The following is a 21616-nucleotide window of genomic DNA, read 5'->3' on the forward strand; positions in this document are numbered from 1 at the left end:
TGCTATTCATAAACAAGCCAATGAGTTATGAAAAAGCCTCGTAGAATACTGTACACTAGGGGAAGGGGGTACAAGGTTCATCTTAAACTTCTGACTCGATGGGCACAACTTTAAGGCTTTCAAGGCCTTTTAAGTCTCATAAAATTGTTAAAGGATTTTATTGAGTAAATTTGACTAACAATTCTAGTCATAGATTTTATATAAGATTTATAAAAATTGAACATAGATCATGTAAAGCGCAAGTTTGATTGTTGAAAAAAGAAACTCAAGGTTTAGATATAAAACTGAAGTTAAAAAGAAGCGTCGAGAAGGTTAGTAAGGACTTTACTAACTTAAGAACTATTGTCTGTAACTTAATATCGCTTTTGAAAAAGTCCTGATTTTGGGAGTATATCTAATTATTCGTCAATCGTAATAGGTGAAAAAAACGTAAGAAGATTTCGGCGCCAGTACAAAATACCCAATGGCAAAATACCAATGTGACAAAATACCCAAAATATACCCATTATTTTTTCCTAATATTTAAACAACCAGAACGATTAATTAGCATAATATTTAGGTAGTGCATTTGATCATGCCTTGCGGGCCATGGCCATGCCTCTGCAGCGCATGAGACTAGATATGAAACTATCACAACAGAAAATGTGATTTCATTATCAGCTTAACTATGAGAAAACATGCCTTTAATACTGATTGCAAACTTGTAATCGGATTGTTGAACACGAAAAGATCAAAAGGAAAATGGATATAAGGGCATTGGATTTTTTGGCTCCTTGCGACGGTTGGTATTGGGTATTTTGTCATGCAACCAAGATTTCGAGTTAGAATTATTTCTTATATTGTCAAAAGTTAGTTCTTAATTTCTCAATCGTTTCACTGTTAGCATTTATATACAATTTTTAGCGACGGGAAAATTCCCGTTCAATTTGATTGTGGCAGCGATAATTTTTGTTGGCATTCAGATTGCAAAAAATCCGACTGTGAAATGTTTTTTCAACAGAATAGACATTTTACGCATCGTTATCTGTTGAATCAATGCGTCATTCTATACTTAGAGTTGCTTAGCTAAATAATCTATTTGTACTTTAGTACAACTGCTATAGATATTTTTGTTACCATATTTTCGAGGGTATATTAAAACAAAAAAAATTGATATCTGTTCAACATTGACACACGTTTCTGGCCAAATTTGGTCAATGGTTCACGAAATATTGAGATATACCACAAAAAAAAGTATGGTAGCAAAAAACTATGCCAATCTCCATTCTTGCTCTTTAAGCGTTATGCTTTTTTAAGCTTTCATTTGCTTTATGCTTTGATTTGCCTTCAGGTACGAAATTTAGAAGTTTAGGAAAATCCAGAAGATTTTCTTGTTCTCTCCGTAAACTCGGAAAATTTAGTTGAGCTGCATCGTTTCATTGTTATTCGCCGCGATGTTGCAATTCGATTTGTACGAAAAACGAAAGCTATTATTTATGTGTTACACACAGCGTGCAAACAAAAGCTACAAAAAGTACCAGATTGAAGGCATCTAATGCGAAGTAATTCTGAGAGTTCTACGAAAAATTGAAACATGATTTTTAACAAAAACACGAGAAATTTAGTCCGCAAAAAAGACCAATTGGCTTCTGTGGTACAATACCGTTAGATGGACAGATTGGAGACTGCTTTCTAAATCTTTGAACACACTAAAGGTTCTAGTTTACTGACAAATTTTTAAAAATCACTATCACAAATTGCATTGTCAAGACCTTAGTGTTAACCAACAAAAATTGCTCTGCATAAATCAAATTTTGTTATAAATTTCTCGTAAGGAATAGGAGCAAATGGTAGTACTATGATCTGAAAAGTTGTCCCGATCTGAATCTAATTGAACATAGATAGACAATTTCGAAGCCACAGATACGATCACAGAAAGTTCATTGGAAAAACGTTTCTGAAATTTGAAGTTATCAGAAGTCATTCGAATTTTGTAGGAAACATTGAAAACAAACTACCATATTTGTAAGAAGCTAAATTTTTATATACTTGCTATAAAAAATGTTTTTGGCTGAAATAATTTAATTTAATGTTTCCGGCGGTGCATTTTAAAAACTATTCATTTGCATTTAGCTTTAGTTGGCCGCAGTGCAGTTCATATGGAAACCGAAAAATAACTAGAAAAAAATATGTGCTGAGAGTAGCATAGCTTAGAGGCAAAATAAGCTGGAAATCAAACATAAAGTTAAAAAATTCTGCTGCATTAATTACTTTCTTGTGCAATATGCAGATTTACAAAACTCAAATACAAAAATTTTTATTAAGTTTTTCTTAGTTTGGTTCTATTTTCCATACTGAATTAAAAAGTAAGAATACAAAGAAAAACTCACTCAGCAAAATTTTTGATTTGAGATGTTATAGGGCATGTCATATACTCAGTCCACTAACGTTAAGCCCATTATTTTACAATTGCTAGAGTTTAGGTCAACTTTGGGCCTGGCAAATTTCAAAGATCTGCTCCAACAATTCGATGATTTTTGGTTCTCTATCAGAAGTAGAAATTTAGTCAAGCCCGAATATTAACGATAACAAAATTGACAATCTATAGTGTTTCAAACGCTGCTTTGGAGAGAGCACATTTTGCGAACACTTCGCCGAAAACATGGCAATAAAATTTATGCAGCAATTTTTGCCATTGCATCACGTTTAAATTTTTTCAACGGGGAGGCAATAAAAATCGCCTTCCAATAGTTAGAGTTGTTAAAGTTTATAATTCACAGTTTTCAAAGGTGTAGGCCCACAAAAGAAACTTTCTCGTGAGGGAGGTTTCCTAAAACATTTTTGGTTCCTCAAAAAGCTCAAACATTTTCGTTTGTTTGCCTTTTCTGTTTCAATTTTGTCCTAAAACAATTGCCATTTTCGCAAAAACTTACCAAAACTCAAAATATGTTGATAAGACAAGCGTTTCTGCGATATCTGATGCATTGTACTATGCAAATGCTATTGTAGAAACATTCCGTGCCGCGCACAGATTCATGCGAGCTTTCTTGTTAACTTTAAAAGAAAATTCTCTTGTCAAGGGGCTACCAACAACAATATAGCAAGAATTTTTCAAAATTTTTGCGAGATAAACCGTTGCAAAGATTTGGAAACCCCTGAAGAACTCAGAGTTCCTCTTGGTTGCAGATTGATGGAAAATTTAGTAATCTTTTACTTGTCTGGCAAGAGTCGCCACTGTATCCGAACTGGCAGCCATTGGCACACTGTCCAGTCACTGGGTTGCACGCCTTCCCACCCGCACATCGACATTTTAGCCGACAACCTGCACCGTAATATCCGTCTCCACAGGCTACACAGAATGTAAAGTACATAAACAATAGCCAGTTTTCAGCTAAGATAGACACAATTAACAATTGTCACTTTTCACATCAACACCAGCCTTATCAAGTGAATTTCTGAGTTATTGATGTTATAGATTTTGTTTTTTTTTCACAATAATCAATTTCTTAATGTTAAAGCTACCCGGACCCTAGGGTCATAGCAAACCAGTACTGAGTCATGATATATCAATAGTAAAATGACGACTGAGAAAACTATATTCTCCTTTATATAGCGCTAGCACACCTGACTGTAGTCAGATAGCTGCACTATGTGTATTTTATTGACTCAGTGTTGTATATTGTTACCAATGTTATAATTGAAGTTTATCTTCAGTGATTTACAGAGCCAGTTAGTCAGAGACAAGTAGGTGAGCCTACTTCACGCGCAGAAATTAAAAGGCCCAACTCTTTTTGGGTAAATTCCGACCACAGAAAAAAAGCTCCTAAATCTTCAATTGACGAAAGGATTAGTATAAAGAAAAAGGAAGATATGAAAAAGAATTATGAAATGGAACAAAATAGGTTTTTGAGTTTTTGAAAATCGTTTGTCTCGTTGGGATGGGACAGTAAACCAGAGAGGCGGACCTTTGGTCTAATAGCGATGTTCAATATCAAAATCAAATTGAGGCTGCATTGGTGGCTCTCCTCCAGTGCTATAGTGGCCCTCTATCCGCAAGTTTGTCCTTAATTCTTTTGCGGTATAGGAGTTTCAAGTTATGGCCGCACATTTTTTTTGTGGCACCACCTTCAACACATTCAATTTAACCGATGGGCAAAAAGATTGGTCTGTGAATAGTCGCATACATAGGAACAAAGAGATGAAAATTACGAACTGAATCGAAATTTCTTAAAAATCTTTTATGGTATTGCGGTTCAATGATATAGCAATAGTAGAGATAAAATGTCTATTTTCGTGTTTACGCACTGCACAATTGAACCGCTGTGCTTTTTTTGGAACCGGTTGGTTAGAGTGATGGTAGCGGGAGGTAGCTGTGTACGGGCGCAACATCTTCGTCTGATTGACACAGTGCAGTGTCATTGATTATTAACATTCATCTCCGTAGGATGTAGAATTCCAAACGGCACATAAAAGGGGTCCTACTTTTAATCAACGCGATAGGGAGTTGTGTCCCGTGTGAACATCGTGATCAGGCAATCTTTGACACGGTCGGCCAATGCGAAGAAGTAATTGGACGTGTGCGAAACCTATGAGTCAATCTAGGATTTAGCGGAATTTTGACAGACTCCGAAAGGAGGTACTGTATGAAGTTTTAGTTTCTGCATCCTACGTAGATGGATGATAGTAATGAATCACACAGGCTCAATAAAACTCAGATGTTGCAAACCGTACTCAGTTACTTTTTTTCACAACCTCACTTTAAAAACACGAATCCACTAATGCACGTCAGGTAACGTCTTTAGTAAGTGAACACGGAAATCACTTCGCCAAATTATCTCAAATATTCTTTTATAATTGAGCCGCGATACTGTGAGGGAAATTTGAGAAATTTTGATTAAAGTTGGAATTATTATTTTTTTCCGATGTAAGCGACTACTCATAGACCAATCTTGTGGCCCATCGGTTTAATTTGATGTTTGAAAAATGGCGCAACGAAATGTATGTGCGGTCATACAGTTAAACCCCTCTACCGCAACTGGACTGCGGTCAATTTTTTGGACAGAGAGCCACTACAGGAGAAGAAGAGGACGTCCTCAATGACATTTCTGCAATGCAAACGCACTGCAACACTGACCTTTACCCCAGCTCCTGCCACATGTCTTGCCAGGGATCCGGAATTTCTGGAATTATTTATGGACCCTCAAAATCAGGCTCCGGATTTTGAGTTTCAGCTAATGGACGACAGTTCTACCTCTGTGGATCACTGTCCTATCCATACGAGACGCAATGCTCTCAAATGAGTATTTCAAAGTTATTTGTTGTTAATTCCTTCTTATTTTCCTTCTTTCCCTGATCGGAAACTATGAAGAAAAAGTTAAAATTACAGTTATTGTGTAAATGGTTAAGTACCTAACTGTAACTAAAATTGGATACTAACCAGAAGGCAAGCTGATAAACCTATTTCGCACCAAAATCGTACTAAAAAGAGATGGTATGAAATCTCTTTGTACCAGCGACAGAGACTACAGACTAAAGTTGTCTACCCAGCTTGGAATTATTCCTCACTACAATGGCAGTGAGAGATAGCTGGAACCTACACACAGGATTGAAGTAACTGTCCAGACTACCTTGTTACTGGCAATTTTACTGGCTCTGCAAGCGACAGGATGTGGACCACTTACTTTCGACTCCAGTCACTCACTTAACTTGACACGGACCATCGATTACAGCTGTAGTCACCTACATCACCACTCGACAAGGATTGACACATTCAATAGAGTTTTAGCTGTTTTCTACGAAAACTCTCAACCCCAGAGGGAAGGAGCAGACGAAAGTACAGAATGCAAGTACTCCACCAATCAGAGACTGAGAAGACTATATTTTCTTTTATATAGCGCCATCAAACCTGACTCTAGGCAGTCTAATAGGTATTCGCACTATTTGTATGATTCCGGTGTTGTATATTAATACCACCGTTATAATTGAAGCTTATCTGCAGTGTTTTACAGAGTCGGTTAGTCAGAGAGAACTAGGTAAGCCCAATTCGGTCGCAGGAATGAGTAGCCTTAACTCTTTATCCTTTAAGGTTGTAGGGTCTGATTCAGTAATGTTTTTCATATTTTTCTAAAGTTTTTTTGATCTAATGGATCGCAGAATAGGCTGAGACCGCCTTTTTTCATGATTTTTTAATGCACAGTTGGCTTTGATTCCTTTCTTTGTTCATGCAAAATTCATGATATATTTTGAAATTTTCGAAACACAATCTGAATTTTTGTTCGACCCACAAACATGATACCTGAAAAACCCGGGAAATTTGCAAAATCGAGGGGTTTTGCACACAAAAACCTTTAATTAACAGGCAGAGCCAGTGCAAAACAATTGTTGAGGACAAGTTAAACTATGAGTTTAGGAAAAAGATTCGTTTTTTTCAGGTTGTAATGAAACTAACTTCATTTTTTCAAGTATTGTAATGGGCTCCGTAAAGGTATTGTAAAATTCTCAATATTTACCTGACTTCCCGGTTTGTGTACAACAATTACTATATTTTTGCAAGTAATAATGGGGGTGCCAATAAACGGGGGGGGGGGGGGGTGCTAACAAACCATTATAAAGCATTATAATTTCAGTAATCAAAATTAATTCAACTATCATGATTTGTGTTGCAAGCTTAGCTTTTTACCGGTTTTTGTTTGCTGTACGCAGAAATGAGTCGCCTTAATTTCCATATTACTTTGATATGAGCTCTGATCAGAGAGTGAACAGACTGAAAATCAGTTCTGTCCAGCCTTTGCTAAGGTTTTAAAATTCAATGCTGTTTTTACTCTGTACAGTCTTCGATATTTTTTGTCTGAAGTTACACTTTTCATTGTGAAAAGTGACATGATCAGAATATGTTCATAGTAAAAATACAGACTGAGATATACTATGATTCAGCACTGAGTTACTATGTTACTATGATCCGGGCAACAACCGCACACTCCAGTTCAATTTATTTCACATTTTTGAAAAAAAAATAATAATTCTTCACAACTCTATGAGACGACGGAAAGAAAACGACTCAAGTAGCCCCCACCATAAATTCCACCGACTGGGTTCGAAAAAAAGGGCTTCAATTGTAAAAGTTTCTCTGTTGGACAGTTTTCTGAACTTACGAAGAATTCAAGGGGCTGATTTGAAAATAATGGCCCACCTACAAATATCAGCATTGATCTGATAAAGGACGAGGGAAGATTTAGTAACACGTAATACCGCCTAGAGGCCTTTGAGGCAGTGAATAATCCATGATTTTGATTAAAGAAGGCGTTGTTTTGTTCCCGCTCTCTCTACCATTTTATCAGGCTTAAGCCGTGAATTATGAATTGTTCAGAGACAATAGAAACCCCTTTGATACTTAAATTGTCACAACAAAACCCACTCGCTCACACGCATTAGATTATGCATGACCGAATTGTATGGAAAACTTCCAATGTTTACATTGTATTGTTTATGAAATAAACAAAAATACGAAAGAATTAGGACTCTTTATTGAAAATAGGGATATTAGGTTTCTATGTTATATACCCGTGCCCTCTGAAACACTATTCGGATTCATTTAGCATTTTTTCTATCAAAGAAAAGGGCCATTAAAGCTTGCTATTTTTTCATTATTTTCAAAATCCTCATTCATTTTTTGCAAATTCAACACGATTGCATTTAATTTCATCACAGCGCACGTTTAATATTTCAGGCTCTTTGACGGTCATATCAGAGCTACAGTGAATTTGGTACACCGTATCAAAATTGTTTAAATGATATTTTATTCAGCTAGGCAAACTTAGAGCAATTGGGTTGAGGTCATACAGATAATACACTTTACTGAATATGCAGTTGAGGTTTTTTTAGCGTCAGATATGGCCATCGCTCACTCTTAAGTTGAAAACCTTGGAAAGGTAGGATGAACCTGTTTCAAAGCAAAGTTGTATAAAACAAAGTGCTGGAAAGATCACAGGTGATTTAGACACGGAAATAGACATAGAGCGATTCTCTTTTGGGCACTGGAAAAATCTACACTTCGAGCATTGGATACTAACACACATTACAAGAATGTACCGTTGCCAGAAAAATTGTTACAAAGAATGTGGCTGCTCGAAGGTTGGTGGCAGAGCAATTCAGCGCTGAATCACTCTAGAGACATTCTGTATTTTAGGATGACCAGTACTCTGTTCATAACACAATTTAAAATGGCCAGTCTAGATTTTTGTGTAAAGTTTACTACATGAAAAATAATATTTTCAGCTTAACTCCCACCAACAAGTTTTGCTTTATGTGAGACCCGCACTATCGCGTGTAAACTTATTGGCGTAGCAAGACGTAAACAATAAACTAAATGGGCTTTGCGGTAATTGCCTACTCGGTAGCTTATGTATAAATAGTGTGTATACTACTATATTATTTACCAATTATAAGCTACAGATGTATCACAATATTCTGCTCAAAATTAACTTTGGGTTAAGAGTAATTTTTAGACTATACAGATAAGTTTAGTCTGGGCGAAATCTATGACCAAAATATAATAAAAAAACTTTATGAGCAGTCTTCATTAAAGAAAACATTCTGGAGATACAATGTTTCAGAACTGAATTAATTTCTTACGCTTAAAATGTGCTGGTTCAGCGCTTAAGTGCTCTGAGACTCAAGTCAGGGTGGTATTTCCTCTCGCTTTTTAACGCACAATGTGGAAAGCGCTTAATTTACGTGTAAATAGTTTTCACACGGCAATTAAAGAGCGTTAAATGGAGAATACACAAAAAAATGTGATTGTAGTTATGTTCGGCGGTAAAAAAATTTCACAAATATTTATCCTTTTTGAGGTGAAACTGATGTGGACAATTCGGATAAACACACCAAACTGTCATTGGAATTGGTTTTTTTGCAAACAGAGCATCAAAAATTAGATTTCGCATTCTAGTGCATATATTTAATTACCAATAATGATAAAGTTTTCATACGAATTCCGAATTCAAAAAATTCTCTTAAGGAACTCTACAAGAACTCACATGGACCCAAAAGAACTCTCAAAGAAACCTTTTTCAACTTCGACAACGACAACAAAAATCGAAAAACAAGAATTTTGAAGATCAAGAAATGAATCATGAAATTTTGAAGAAATGACAATCAAGTTGAAATTTTGCGAAAAAAAGAAGATTGAAGATGGAAGAAATTTTCTTTTGATTCTTTAGATTAATATTTTTCTGATGTTTTTTTGGAAAAATATGTTTCGACGCAAAAATATGTGTACATTCAAGTTCAAGGTTTTCACGTTTTTCCAGATATTAGGCAGGACGAAGGGATAACTTGTAAGAACCTTATAAGATGGAATAGTAAATTTTTTGAAATTATAAGTTAGATGATTGACTTGCAAAAACTTGTAAGGTTTAGTTAGTAAACTTGTAAGAACTTATAAGTTCGTTGGTAAACTTATAAGAGCTTGTAAGAAAAACTTATATGGCGGTGTATAAACTTATAAGAACTTGTAAGAAACTTGCAAGTTCTTACAAGTTAACCATCCAGTCTCGACTGGGGCAACTACTTTGAACTGTTTTAGTTTGAGCATTGCTTTCGAAACGTTGCGCAAACTTCTTAACGTTCTCACCATTCCTTGCATGACAATTAGAGAACAAATTGGCATTTTCAATTCAGACACTGAATTTTTCCAAAGGAAGAACTCAGTTTTGCTTCCTTTTTTGTGCTCGAAAAAATGCTGGCGGAGTATATTGTGTAACTATGCAGTTTGACTTGTATTTATTGTTATATATCACCCTAGTTGCGAACCCAATTAGCAACTGAGACCACACACACCAGGCTAAGGCTGGCTCAATTAGCAAGAGATGAGCTCAAATCACTCAAAATTACCCGTAAGTTTATGTTTCCTTGATCACACCATAAATGAGGCTGACCAGATGTGGGATTGATAGTCCAAAAGATGTACGAAAAATTGCATTGAGAGGTTCGGAGTCAAGTAGAGAATGATCGATATAAAGTCATCGATCGATATAATGTCGATTAAAATGATCGATATAAAGTCGACTGTTCATCTAAGGAGTGAATATGAACTCAAAAAATTCCCCAATATATTTCTCTATTCGCGACTGTCATTTCAACATCCTATTGAATTCAATATCCTATTCCATTATCTGGTATCATTTTCCGCATGTTTGAGAAGAGGCACATAATGAGCACAAAGAAATTCGGCGCAAGAAAGACAAATGCCAAGATTTCACGCTCCATATTGCGAGATCAGTTCTCGACAAGGAACAGAATGGTGGAGTGAACGCCTACATTCAGCTTAATGTGATCGGCTTTAGGTACTGCTTGTTTGGGTCCCTTATCAAAACTGTCGGGAGCAAATTTGATAAAGGAGATTTTACAGAAGTCAAAAGTCAGTCGCATGCACTTTTTATAAAAACACATAAACAAACCTTAGCTTTGTAAAAAAAAACAATGACAGATGTAGAGAAAGGGATGATAGATTTCGAGTAAATTAAGAAAGAAGACTTAATAAATGAATGTGCGATTTTGAACAAAATACTATCACACGAAAATGCTTTCCTCTAAAAACAAAATAACAATGTATTAAAACGCAAAAATGCTTTGTTCCCACAACAAAACAACAAAAACATTGATAATTTGATTGGAAAAGTCAGCGAAAAAACATCGAAACAAAACTATCACTACAACAAAGTCGAACAGCAAAAAAAGCAAGTTGGTACGACTCATGCTGTCATGTGACTTTGGACAATTTGATTGAATATTTGAGCTACTTAGACATCAGAGGATCAGGAGGTTCACGTTAATTTTCCTTGTTAACTGTTAGAGCATAAGAAACAAGTTTGATAAGTTTTCAAATTTAGGTTACAAACAACACCCATTAATTGAAAGATGGCCGCAGACAGCGCATAATATTGAAAACACATTTTCAGATAGCTTCTTTGGAATATGTAAGACGGACAGAACAAAGGCTTCAACGGGGCGAGAGTAGGAGTTTTTGTTGCGAATGGAATACAGCCAGTATTAAATCAAATAGTGAAAAGACTGGTGAACATTTTTTCAAAAAGGTTTGGCTTACATTAAGTGACCCCATGGATGAAAAGTTACATGTCAACAATTCCTCTTGACCGTATAAACGTCTTCGGGACTATTTCGATAAAAAACTAAAAATCGAACTATCTGGGGCATATAAAACAACATATAACGCTATTTTGCTATGAGATAACAAAATGAAGGATCTGAACACGACAGAAACCAACTAAGCATTTTTGCTTCAAATTCGCGAAATGAAATTGATAACTTTGAGAATGCAGCCAAATGTTCTGATAAAACATTTACGCTAATTGATCGCTCTTTCATTGCAAAAGATCAGGTATCCGCTCACAATGTCAAAACAACCCTTTCTAAATCCAACCATTTTCTTGTATTCTGTGAGCAAAACAACTTAATGAAAACTGATAGTGATAACATCATAACGACAAGAAAATCAAGACCTTTCTCAACTCCTAAGTTCAGTAGAGATCTTGCAGTTGCAGAATAAGGGGAAAATCACCAATATAAGAATGGCAATGTTTTGCTTGATCAATTCACCACTTATTTTGTGAAAAAATGTTGAAAAACCGGCACTGATTCATACCCCTAAGATAAGTGATTTAATTTTTATAAACTCTAAGCCACGGCCAACACAAGACAGGAAAATTTTGATTGCCAAAAACTGTTTTGATTTAAAAATGATAAAATCCTGAAAGTGAGACTTTTCAAAACTTTGGTGCATTTGCGTTTTAGTAAATAGGAGACTAAGAAAGATGCACAACAGTTTAGGCATCAATCTTTTCAAAAAACTGGCAAGAAGTAAATAAAATGAAATATCATTGAGCTAAAGAGCAGTACGGCTGTAGAAAATGTCAATGCTGATGCAATCATGTTAGACAGTTGAAAATCTCCAAGTTTCAAGCAGCTATCAGCAATTGTTCAAATAGATCAGTTGATAAGCTAAGTTTTTTCAGAAGCCCAGATGTTGATTCTCGCAACTCTGACAGAATTCAAGTATCAAATTCAAATTCGGAGCTGTAACTAAAAAGGTACTGTAATGAGCAATTGACTCGCTGGACGATAACAAAGCAAAAGAAGTTTCAGGCCCACATGTAGAAATTTTTTTAAATGTGTGCACTAGGGAGAACGTTTTGCCAAGTGAATTAACAAAACGTGATATTTTGGTTAGCATAAACTGTCAAACAAATTCTGTAATGCCGAGTTATGTAAAAAGAGTTTTCACGCTTTTTTTCGATCCAGATGACAGATTTCTAAGACAAGCAATGAGATTATTGACAAAAAGCAATCTCGTTTTCAGAAAAATTTAGCATAGAAGTCAAGAGCAAAAAAATTGTTGATATTTTCTTAGATCCTGCAATAGCTTTTAACTCCATTTTATATTGTATTTTTTCTTACAAAACTTCAATTCGAAGGGTTATTTTCTTTTCATGCCAACCGTATGCAAAAAGTAAGACTTAATGGCCTGTTTTCTAATTGCCAATTAGTAAATCAAGTTATGGCACTTGGAATTGTTTTAAGACCACTCAAATCTCTTTTATATGTGAACAATTTTTCAACTACCACTACCACAAGAGCAACAGAGAAACTGATTTTGTTCGCAGATTACGCAAGTATTGTGTGTTGTGGAAGGGAATGTAGCTTACACGGAAAAATCAAGGAAATTCTGACGAGAAGAGAAAAAAAATGAGAAATCAAAAAACTTGCTTTCGTTAAATGACCGTGAACACAAAGAAAATCAAATTCATTTTATACGCTAAAGTTCCAATTTTGGACCTTTTTCTTTCAAAACAAACTTTTCAAAACACAAAAAAGTTGCAGACAAAACATTAAAAAAATGACCGTGCTATACGATCAATGTTATTAACCAGACATAATTTTCCCGTGCACGCATTCAATTCTCTTTTGAATTAACTTGTGCTACTAACCAAAGTTTATTATGTTTTAGTCAAACCAGAAAATTTTTAAAACTTTCACGGCAATCTGAGTCTTCAGCAAAATGATTCAAGAGTAGGCTGAAGGTCAAAACTAATTTCTGTATGGGTTGCATTGTTCGTCAACGCGTACAAGTATGGAATATGTTTCAAAAATGGCGTCAGTTAGGAAGAACTGAAAACATTCTCATGAAAACGGTGATTGGAATTTTAGTCTCAGAGCTTAAAAAAATTCTTCGAATAGTAACGTGGGAGATTCAAAAGTTACCCTTATTTTTAGGATGGAAATAATTTGAAGAAACTCATGTTAATTGATTTTTTTTACCGAAATTGATTGATATTTGTAAATTTGTTTTGAATGATTTGGAGTATAGTTTTTTTTAACAGCGTGGTTATAAGTTTATTTAACTGCGTGGTTATAATTTTAAATTAATTGTTGCAAAAAAACGTCCAGACTTTGATTCCAAGGTTAAGGGTTCGGAACTTAATCAATCCTGCTTTGACAAATTTTTTTGTCTACAGATCGTTGTTACAATATATATGCTTTGAAAAATTATTAGGTAGCAAAAAGCAAAAGATTTTTTCTAATGTTTGAAACAAAACGCGGCCCTACTAATAACAGTAACTAGCCATCTTGGCGTCATCGAAATTCCATAGCATAATAATTGTCCTGATGTATAATTATGCCAGCAGCTAGCTAATTATTTCAGCTCCGGCGAGAAAAATCTGCTAATCACTAAATTTCCTTCAAAAGAATTGTTCACACTAAAATTTATAACTGAGTGTAATCTGACCCAATTATTTAGAACAAAACATTCACGTACAATGCAAACTGTATAAAAACAATCTTCCACAAATTCAATCCGTGAAAAGAGAATAAATCGACGAAAGTGTTTGACATCTACAACTTCTTTTTGCATTAGCATTCTTTTTCAATTTTAATACATTTTCTCGCAACTGTTTTCAAATATTAAAAATAATCAAGAATTTCTGCCTAAATACGAATCAGTAGGATCAGTTTTGATATTCTTGTGTGAATTCAATCAGCTTCGGATCGCAGTGTCTTGCAGTTGTAGCTATTTCTGGTCAAAGTGGTTCTCAGCCATCTGAACAAGTCTGGCGTTTATTTATTTGATCAAATTTCTTCCTTTTAATTTATTGTTTTTAATCTCAGTTTAGTAGGCTCCAAAAATTTTGACAAGACATGTGTGGACTCGATACCATATCTAACCACACGATCTCTGACCAAACCTTAATTCAAACTCTGTCGCCTTTTGTTTTTGTCGGAGTCTATTACATATCCTTTCACAGCTTGATGCCTCATCGCAGGTCCTTTCAAATTGGAACTTCAACTTGGGTGAAATCTCAACATAGATGGTTCGTTTCCTTGCTTGTAGGTGAACTTTAAATTTTGTGTAAATCTCTCCTGCACACAGCTACTAATACACGTTGTGGTCTGAAATTCTTTTGCTCATGTTCACAAAAAGCACTCATAAATGATTATCAGAATTCGACTTGTTCATCATGAGATGACCTCTCTTAATACTTTTAAAGTCCTATATTGCTCTTTTAAAGTTCCCATATTGAAAAATTGCAGCATTATACATTGAATTGACTGGTAGTTTCTTTTCGCAGCTGGTCTTATTGCTAAGTTTCTAATGTAAGACGGCCTGGACTGTTGTATCAATAATGCTGTCACATTGTGTTCACAGCTCTAAATCAACTGTGCTAGCCTTAATAGTGCGCCGCGGAGCAACTGAGTGTAATCTGACTCAATTATTTAGAACAAAACTTTCACGTACAATGCAAACTGAATAAAAACAATCTTCCACAAATTCAATCCGTGAAAAGAGAATAAATCGACGAAAGTGTTTGGCATCTACAACTTCTTTTTGCATTAGCATTCTTTTTTCAATTTTAATACATTTGCTCGCAACTGTTTTCAAAAATTAAAAATAATCAAGAATTTCTGCCTAAATACGAATCAGTAGGATCCGTTTTGATATTCTTGTGTGAATTCAATCAGCTTCGGATCGCAGTGTCTTGCAGTTGTAGCTATTTCTGGTCAAAGTGGTTCTCAACCATCTGAACAAGTCTGGCGTTTATTTATTTGATCAAATTTCTTCCTTTTATTTTATTGTTTTTAATCTGAGTTTAGTAGGCTCCAAAAATTTTGACAAGAGTTGTGTGGACTCGATACCATATCTAACCAGACGATCTCTGACCAAACATTAATTCAAACTCTGGCGCGTTTTGTTTTTGTCGGAGTCTATTATATATCCTTTCAAAGCTTGATGCCTCATCGCAGGTCCTTTCAAATTGGAACTTCAACTTGGGTGAAATCTCAATATAGATGATTCGTTTCCTTGCTTGTAGGTGAACTTTAAAGTTTGTGTAAATCTCTCCTGCACACAGCTACTAATACTCGTTGTGGTCTGAAATTCTTTTGCTCATGTTCGCAAAAAGCACTCATAAATGATTATCAGAATTCGACTTGTTCATCATGAGATGACCTCTCTTAATACTTTTAAAGTCCTATATTGCTCTTTTAAAGTTCCCATATTGAAAAGTTGCAGCATTATACATTGAATTGACTGGTAGTTTCTTTTCACAGCTGGTCTGATTGCTAAGTTTCTACTGTAAGACGGCCTGGACTGTTGTATCACAAATGCTGTGACATTGTGTCCACAGCTCTAAATCAACTGTGCTAGCCTTAATAGTGCGCCGCGGAGCAATTTTCTTTTCTCTACTAAATTTACAATGTTCAAATGGTCTGCTATGAGCTAATCGCTTCATTTCGCAAGTTGTTCACATTAATCTTGACAAACATGATCTGTACCATTTTAGATCTTACTTAACATCAGAAAATGAATGAACACCACCCACTGTCATTAAATACCTCTTGGATCTTTTCCGTTGGTGCCCCCCATAGCTTAGTGGGTGCATATTATTTGCACCCTCAGACGGAAGTGCCATATTTTTAGTTAATGATTTACTAGGTAATGACACGTAATGTGTACCTGGGGGTGCATAACGTACTAGGGGGGGGGGGGGGGGGGTTTGCACAAACAGAAAAGATCCTACCTCTTTTGTGATCAGACTCCTCATATGTTACATCATGACCATCACTCATATCCGAATGCGTGACTCTGACTAGCATGCTAAGGTGTAATTATCTTAATGCAACCTACTTCTGCGCAGATTATAATCCGATCTTGAGCCAGCAAATCTGGACCAGCCGAGCCTTTCGATCACTCAGTTTTTGCCTTATTTATGCTTTGGAACCTGTGGAGCATGTCAAACTAGCAACTGACCATCATTGCAATGTATGCCGTGGAATCCACTGGAGCAGGAGCATCCATAGGGGTCCTGTAGACAGAACATATAGGAGGAACAGGTCCTCGTTCCAAACTCATCTGGGGATCCACATCGTGAGGTGCACCCGGCATCAAACCAGGACTCCTCACATGCTGCAACACAGTCACTTACCTACTCTCTGCTTTTTAGATTTCAGATTATTCCAGTTCTTCCCACCCAATCACTCTACCAAGTATAAGCACGGAAAAGGTACGTCTAGACCAAGACAATTACGGTTTTGCACATGCTAAGCTTTCCCTAGACGAGACCAAATGGTTATCTTGCAAGATTCTGCCAGAATCTTCCAAAAATGGTTAGTTATCTTGCATGACTTGCAAGAAAAAAGGTCTTATCGTTAAAAAACATCAAAACAGTGGCAAAATTTTCGTTAAATAATGAGGAAAAAAATTGTCGATCATTGTTTTCGTTGTAATTATGTTGCTCACTTCACTTTGGGACTTCGTTATATCATATAAAGTGAAACTTTTTTCCTCTATCAAGAAATGTGCAAAAAAGGACGCTTAATTAAAATGCTTGAAAAAGATCGATGAATACCGGCACATGTGAAAGTCTCATGGCGCACTTTTAAGTTCTATTAGCCATTAACATTGAATGACTTACAGTTAGACTTAATAAGACTGGTCTTTTTTGTTGCTACATCGTCTAATATCAAGAGTTAGCCAATACTATATGTAATACACTTCCATTCACACGGGTGCTGATTATCTGTTGGAGTGGAATTCAAGTGTTATTTTTTAGACTCTTATAATACGAAATCACCGCTGATGAAGTTTTATCAGGGAACACGGTTGATCAATTAGTAGTAGCATTGACAACTGGAGGGGAATAAGGGTTTCTTTTGTCACTAAATGAGGTGACCATAACCGATTGTGTGGTTATGTGAGCGGAAAGACTTGTATAAACCAATTAAATTTAAGTTACAAAACTCTGCAAAATACGATATATGTTAATTGACGAAGAACGAGAAATGTGCAAAGGAGTGATATGATGCCCAATGACTTTGACTGATTATTTGCTTGACTACCCAAGAATCAATTTTCCAACTAAGATATTTACAATTCAAATAATTTGTAGTAGAGAAAATGATCAGAACTATCGAGGAACAACTTGAAAAGAACTTTTCCCCAACAGAAACAAAAACAAGGAGACTTAATAATGTGCGTTTGCGCACAAGGTTCCGATCCCGCTAAACCAAATTTTTGACTAATTGTCTGACAAATGAGGAGGAGATAGGAAACTTTAAAAGTTCATATATCGTTCAAACAAAATTAATGAGTAGTAAATATACAGCGCACTATCAAACGGGGTTAACATTCCACACGGATGATTGTGCATAAATCCCAAGGAATATAATAGGATATAGATTTTCATGGTGATGATAGGGAATAGAAACTTAAACATGGGATAAGAGGAGGTTATCCCAATTAAACATGATATAAAAGTGGCGTTATCCTACTTTATCATGGGATAATAGGGGTTGGGAAAACTGTATTTGCATGGTAATGATAGATCCCAGCGGGATAACAAGGTATGGATCAGCAAGTTGACAAGAATGTATTTAATTAAATGTAGATCCTAGCGTGATGGAATAATAGAGGAGGAGTGAGGGTATGAAAGAACGGAAAGGTACAAAAACAAACAATAGGAGGGACATGTGTAGGAGCAAACGAAAGTTTCACTATAAGAATTTTTGCGGACGGGTATGGCATCAACAGTTTTGAGAAGCTTTGTGTACTTTATAACAAATTGTTTGTAATTGATCCCGATCCCAACATTGATCTTGACAATCTTGGAGGAACAATTAGTATAGATAACTCATCGCCGGACAATTATTTCAAACCAGTGAAAGTTTACAGATCGCATGCTATTCTTCACTTCGCTGCCCTTGTCAATTTTTGAGTTAAGCAAAAAAGGACCGTGTTATTCAAATGTGTTTTCCTGTTGAGTCACAAACAAATATCGTGGTCACTTGGCCGGCCTCTTTTTTGTTTTTATGTCAGAACTTTTAAAGAAGAATTGTTTAGTTTGCCGGAATGCTGAAATCAGAGCAATTCTCGACTTGAATTTTTGAAACAAATTTGTCTTTTTACTCAAAGAACTTGCTAATACTAGCGAAAACTTTATTGACACAATTTCCACTCTATTCCGCCCAATCCATACAGTACGCTCTCTTCAACGATCAGAAATTTTTGCAGTGGATTTCCAGTTTCCTGCACGGTCTTTTTGTGGGAAACTGGAGAATTTCTTTACTGCCATTTGCAATAGTTCATAGAGTATTTTTGTTCAGTTTCCCTTTTGCGGTATTTTGCGCTATGGGAGCAACGAAAACGAATACTCTCTAGGCATTCAAGAACTACTTCTGAAAAACTTAATAAATACGGAAGTATTGGGTGGTCCAATAACTGAACATTTGAGGTCATATCATGAAATTTCGATTTGCGACCTGCATGCACTAAATTGTTTAAAAGGACAGAGGAGCAGGCATTTGGCAGGAAGGAAAGCTTCTCTTGTTCTATCACCACTTCATGTGAATTTTTCTCCAAATATGAAAGTCAACAGGTGCATAACACCTGACAACCTATTCACAGTAACTCTTGTCAAGAAGGAAGGAATTGATTGTCGCGCACAAAGAGTTCTGAGAATACAGCAGATTGTGTGTGGTGATGCTGAAGTAGAAATTTTTAAAGAAGTCTCTCTCTCTCTAGTGGAGTACTTCCAATTGCACCATTTCTACAAAAGAGAAAACGCAAAGTCTTAAGTTTAGCCAATTTACCTATGCCTTAGCGTACAGTACCAATTCTGTTGTCTCTGGACGATGAAAATCTTCACGAAGAAAGAAAGCAGCGGATGAAGGAAACAACGTAGAGACCACTGTATTTAGAGATAAAGTAAACTAAAACAATACACACTTCCTAGTTACTCACAGAAGAGAGCGAGAGAACTGTGGATATGCGTCCTATTAAACATATACTAATGACTAACTATGTAACAAAACAGATTTACATTTCATTGTTTTGTTATATAATGTTCAAAATGAGTCAAACAGATGATCAGTCAAATTCGACAGAAGGCAAAACCGATTTGATATTTGACGCCGATCACCAATAAAAGTAGTAATGAAAATTCTGTTGTTCGAGATTATCTTGATCAGAAGCTGTATATTTTGTTCAAAACGTTATGATAGTTAATCTTATAACTATTTATTGAATCAAAGTTTTGTTTTCTAAAATTGATTGCGATGAACCAACATTTCCGTTTCCACTACTCTCTTGCACAATTGGGTATGCTCTTCCCAATCTGAAGTTATAAATAAAATAATTTCCATCACTGACAGGTTGTTCATAACTGCTTGCGGGCCCTCTTGTTGTGGGAAACCAATTTTTTCTTTCGAATTTTTATTATTTGGCAGAGGTTCAACAGATTTTCAAAAAACGTTAATTTTATCAGCAAGATCAGCGCAAAATTCAATTATTGGAAAAATAACTGAAGATTCAATTAAAAAAGAGTTCTGGTTTTGATCTTCATTTGGAGTTAGAGAACTGTCTGCTTGTCTTTCATGATTCAAGTGCAACACTTTTCGACGGCAAAGAGTTTTCCAATATAACAAAAGTGGGCGACATAAAAAAATCAGTGTAATCTACCTTAAATTGTGTTGTTGAAACATCTTGTTTCAACAGAGCAAATGGTCAAGTACATCGAAAAACATCTGACGTCATACGTTATTGTTTAACAATTGTTCCCCCAGGACCATCATTTTCCCGTCTTCCCTCAGCTCACTCTATTTTTCCAAAATTTTTAGGTCGGAGACAAATAGCCATTTATACTAAAACAAATAATCGAGATGGCTCCAAATAAGTGCATTAAATACTTTTGCTAAAGATTTTACTACATGTTGTCAGTAGCAGTGTTCCAGTTTTTAAAATAAAAATAAAAGGCTATTATAAATCATCAAAAAACTACTATCTCGTAAAACAATTTTGAAACTAAAGAAGGAACTTTTAGCCGAAGAAACATGGGTGGTCATAAAAGTTGGTTTCTTTGCCTATGTTTACTTGACAATATCATTATGCATACGCAGGAATTCTTTTTAATTACAAAACCAATAATTATGTCACATGAAACGGGGGATGATGGATTTAAGGGTTGATGATGACATTATTTGAAACAGTTCAATTATAGCTCCCTGAAAGGAATCAGTCTGAAAAAACCAGGAATAGCAACCCATTGAGACTATATTTATTGTTAACAGAAACACAGAAGCAAACAACGAAAAAGCATCAGAATCAGCCAGCGATGACAGCAAAATTGATCCAATAATGAAAAAAAGTTTAATGTTTTGATTCAATAGCATGCCAAGTCGAGCCACTGCAAAAAAAATTTGCTTGACCTCATCACCTAATGTCACAAAATTTTTATAGAAGCAAACGATGTACTTCATATCAATCAGGAGCAAGTTGTTTTTAAAATATCTGAATTTCTTATAATTCTCTGCAAACCAAAAAGAAAATTGAATTTTAAAAATATCTCCAAAGTTCAGACTTCTCTCGATATATCACCATTTAGTTACAAACACTTATGCCAAGCAAATCTACGAAGCCTCATCGGAAAGTGAACAACAGTCTTACCCAAGCCGAGAAGAAGCCAGCAGCGGCGGCTGGAAGTCAACCCAAAAAGATGACAAAGAATCAATTAACAAAATTGAAGAAAACGAAGGGAGCAGTCAGAGGAAGTGTTCATTCTCTAGCTAAAAAATAATAAAATTCGATAAAGAATTTTAAAATTACTCAAACCTATTCCCAATAACTTGCATCGTCAGGAGTTTAAAACTTGTTAATTAAATATATACAGATATGCATATATACAGCAACGTGTCTGGATTATCTAATTTCATTTTCGAATTTTTGCAAAAAAATTTTTCAGGTTTCAACCTTAGAGTTTGGTAAAATGTTAAAAGAAATTCAAAACTTTTAATATGAGTCTTTTTCTGTTTGAGTTTTGAATAGAATATTTTCGTTTTGATCCACAAGTTAACGTTGCTCGCATGGCAATTCGAAAAATTTTAGGCAGAACATACATACTGCAATTAATATTTCAGTGTTAGTTCCCTAGTTTTGTACTCGTTCAGCGTATTCAGTTGTGGCTTGCATCTACTTATGTGTAGAGCTTCTATGGTCATAAGTTTTTCGCTATCCTGGTGTTGATCAGTTGATCAATTATCTTCTAATTAAAGGCCGTTAGAGCCCCACAGC

At 35.5% G+C, this 21616-nt stretch overlaps 1 protein-coding gene across 3 annotated transcripts in view; it reads right to left on the minus strand.

Moving 5' to 3' along the window:
* The window catches only part of LOC142344702 (angiopoietin-1 receptor-like), a 207186-nt gene that overhangs the window by 67466 nt on the left and 118104 nt on the right, over positions 1-21616 (minus strand). For all 3 annotated transcript variants that reach the window (XM_075396570.1, XM_075396569.1, XM_075396571.1), the window contains 2 exons: positions 16304-16459; positions 3194-3328 (listed from right to left, as the gene is read on the minus strand). In XM_075396570.1, coding sequence (XP_075252685.1) covers positions 3194-3328; positions 16304-16459 — 291 coding nt within the window. The remainder of the gene's footprint in view (positions 1-3193; positions 3329-16303; positions 16460-21616) is intronic.

Source organism: Convolutriloba macropyga, chromosome 8 (assembly GCF_964194025.1).
Source record: "Convolutriloba macropyga chromosome 8, txConMacr16.3, whole genome shotgun sequence".
NCBI lineage: Eukaryota > Metazoa > Xenacoelomorpha > Acoela > Convolutidae > Convolutriloba > Convolutriloba macropyga.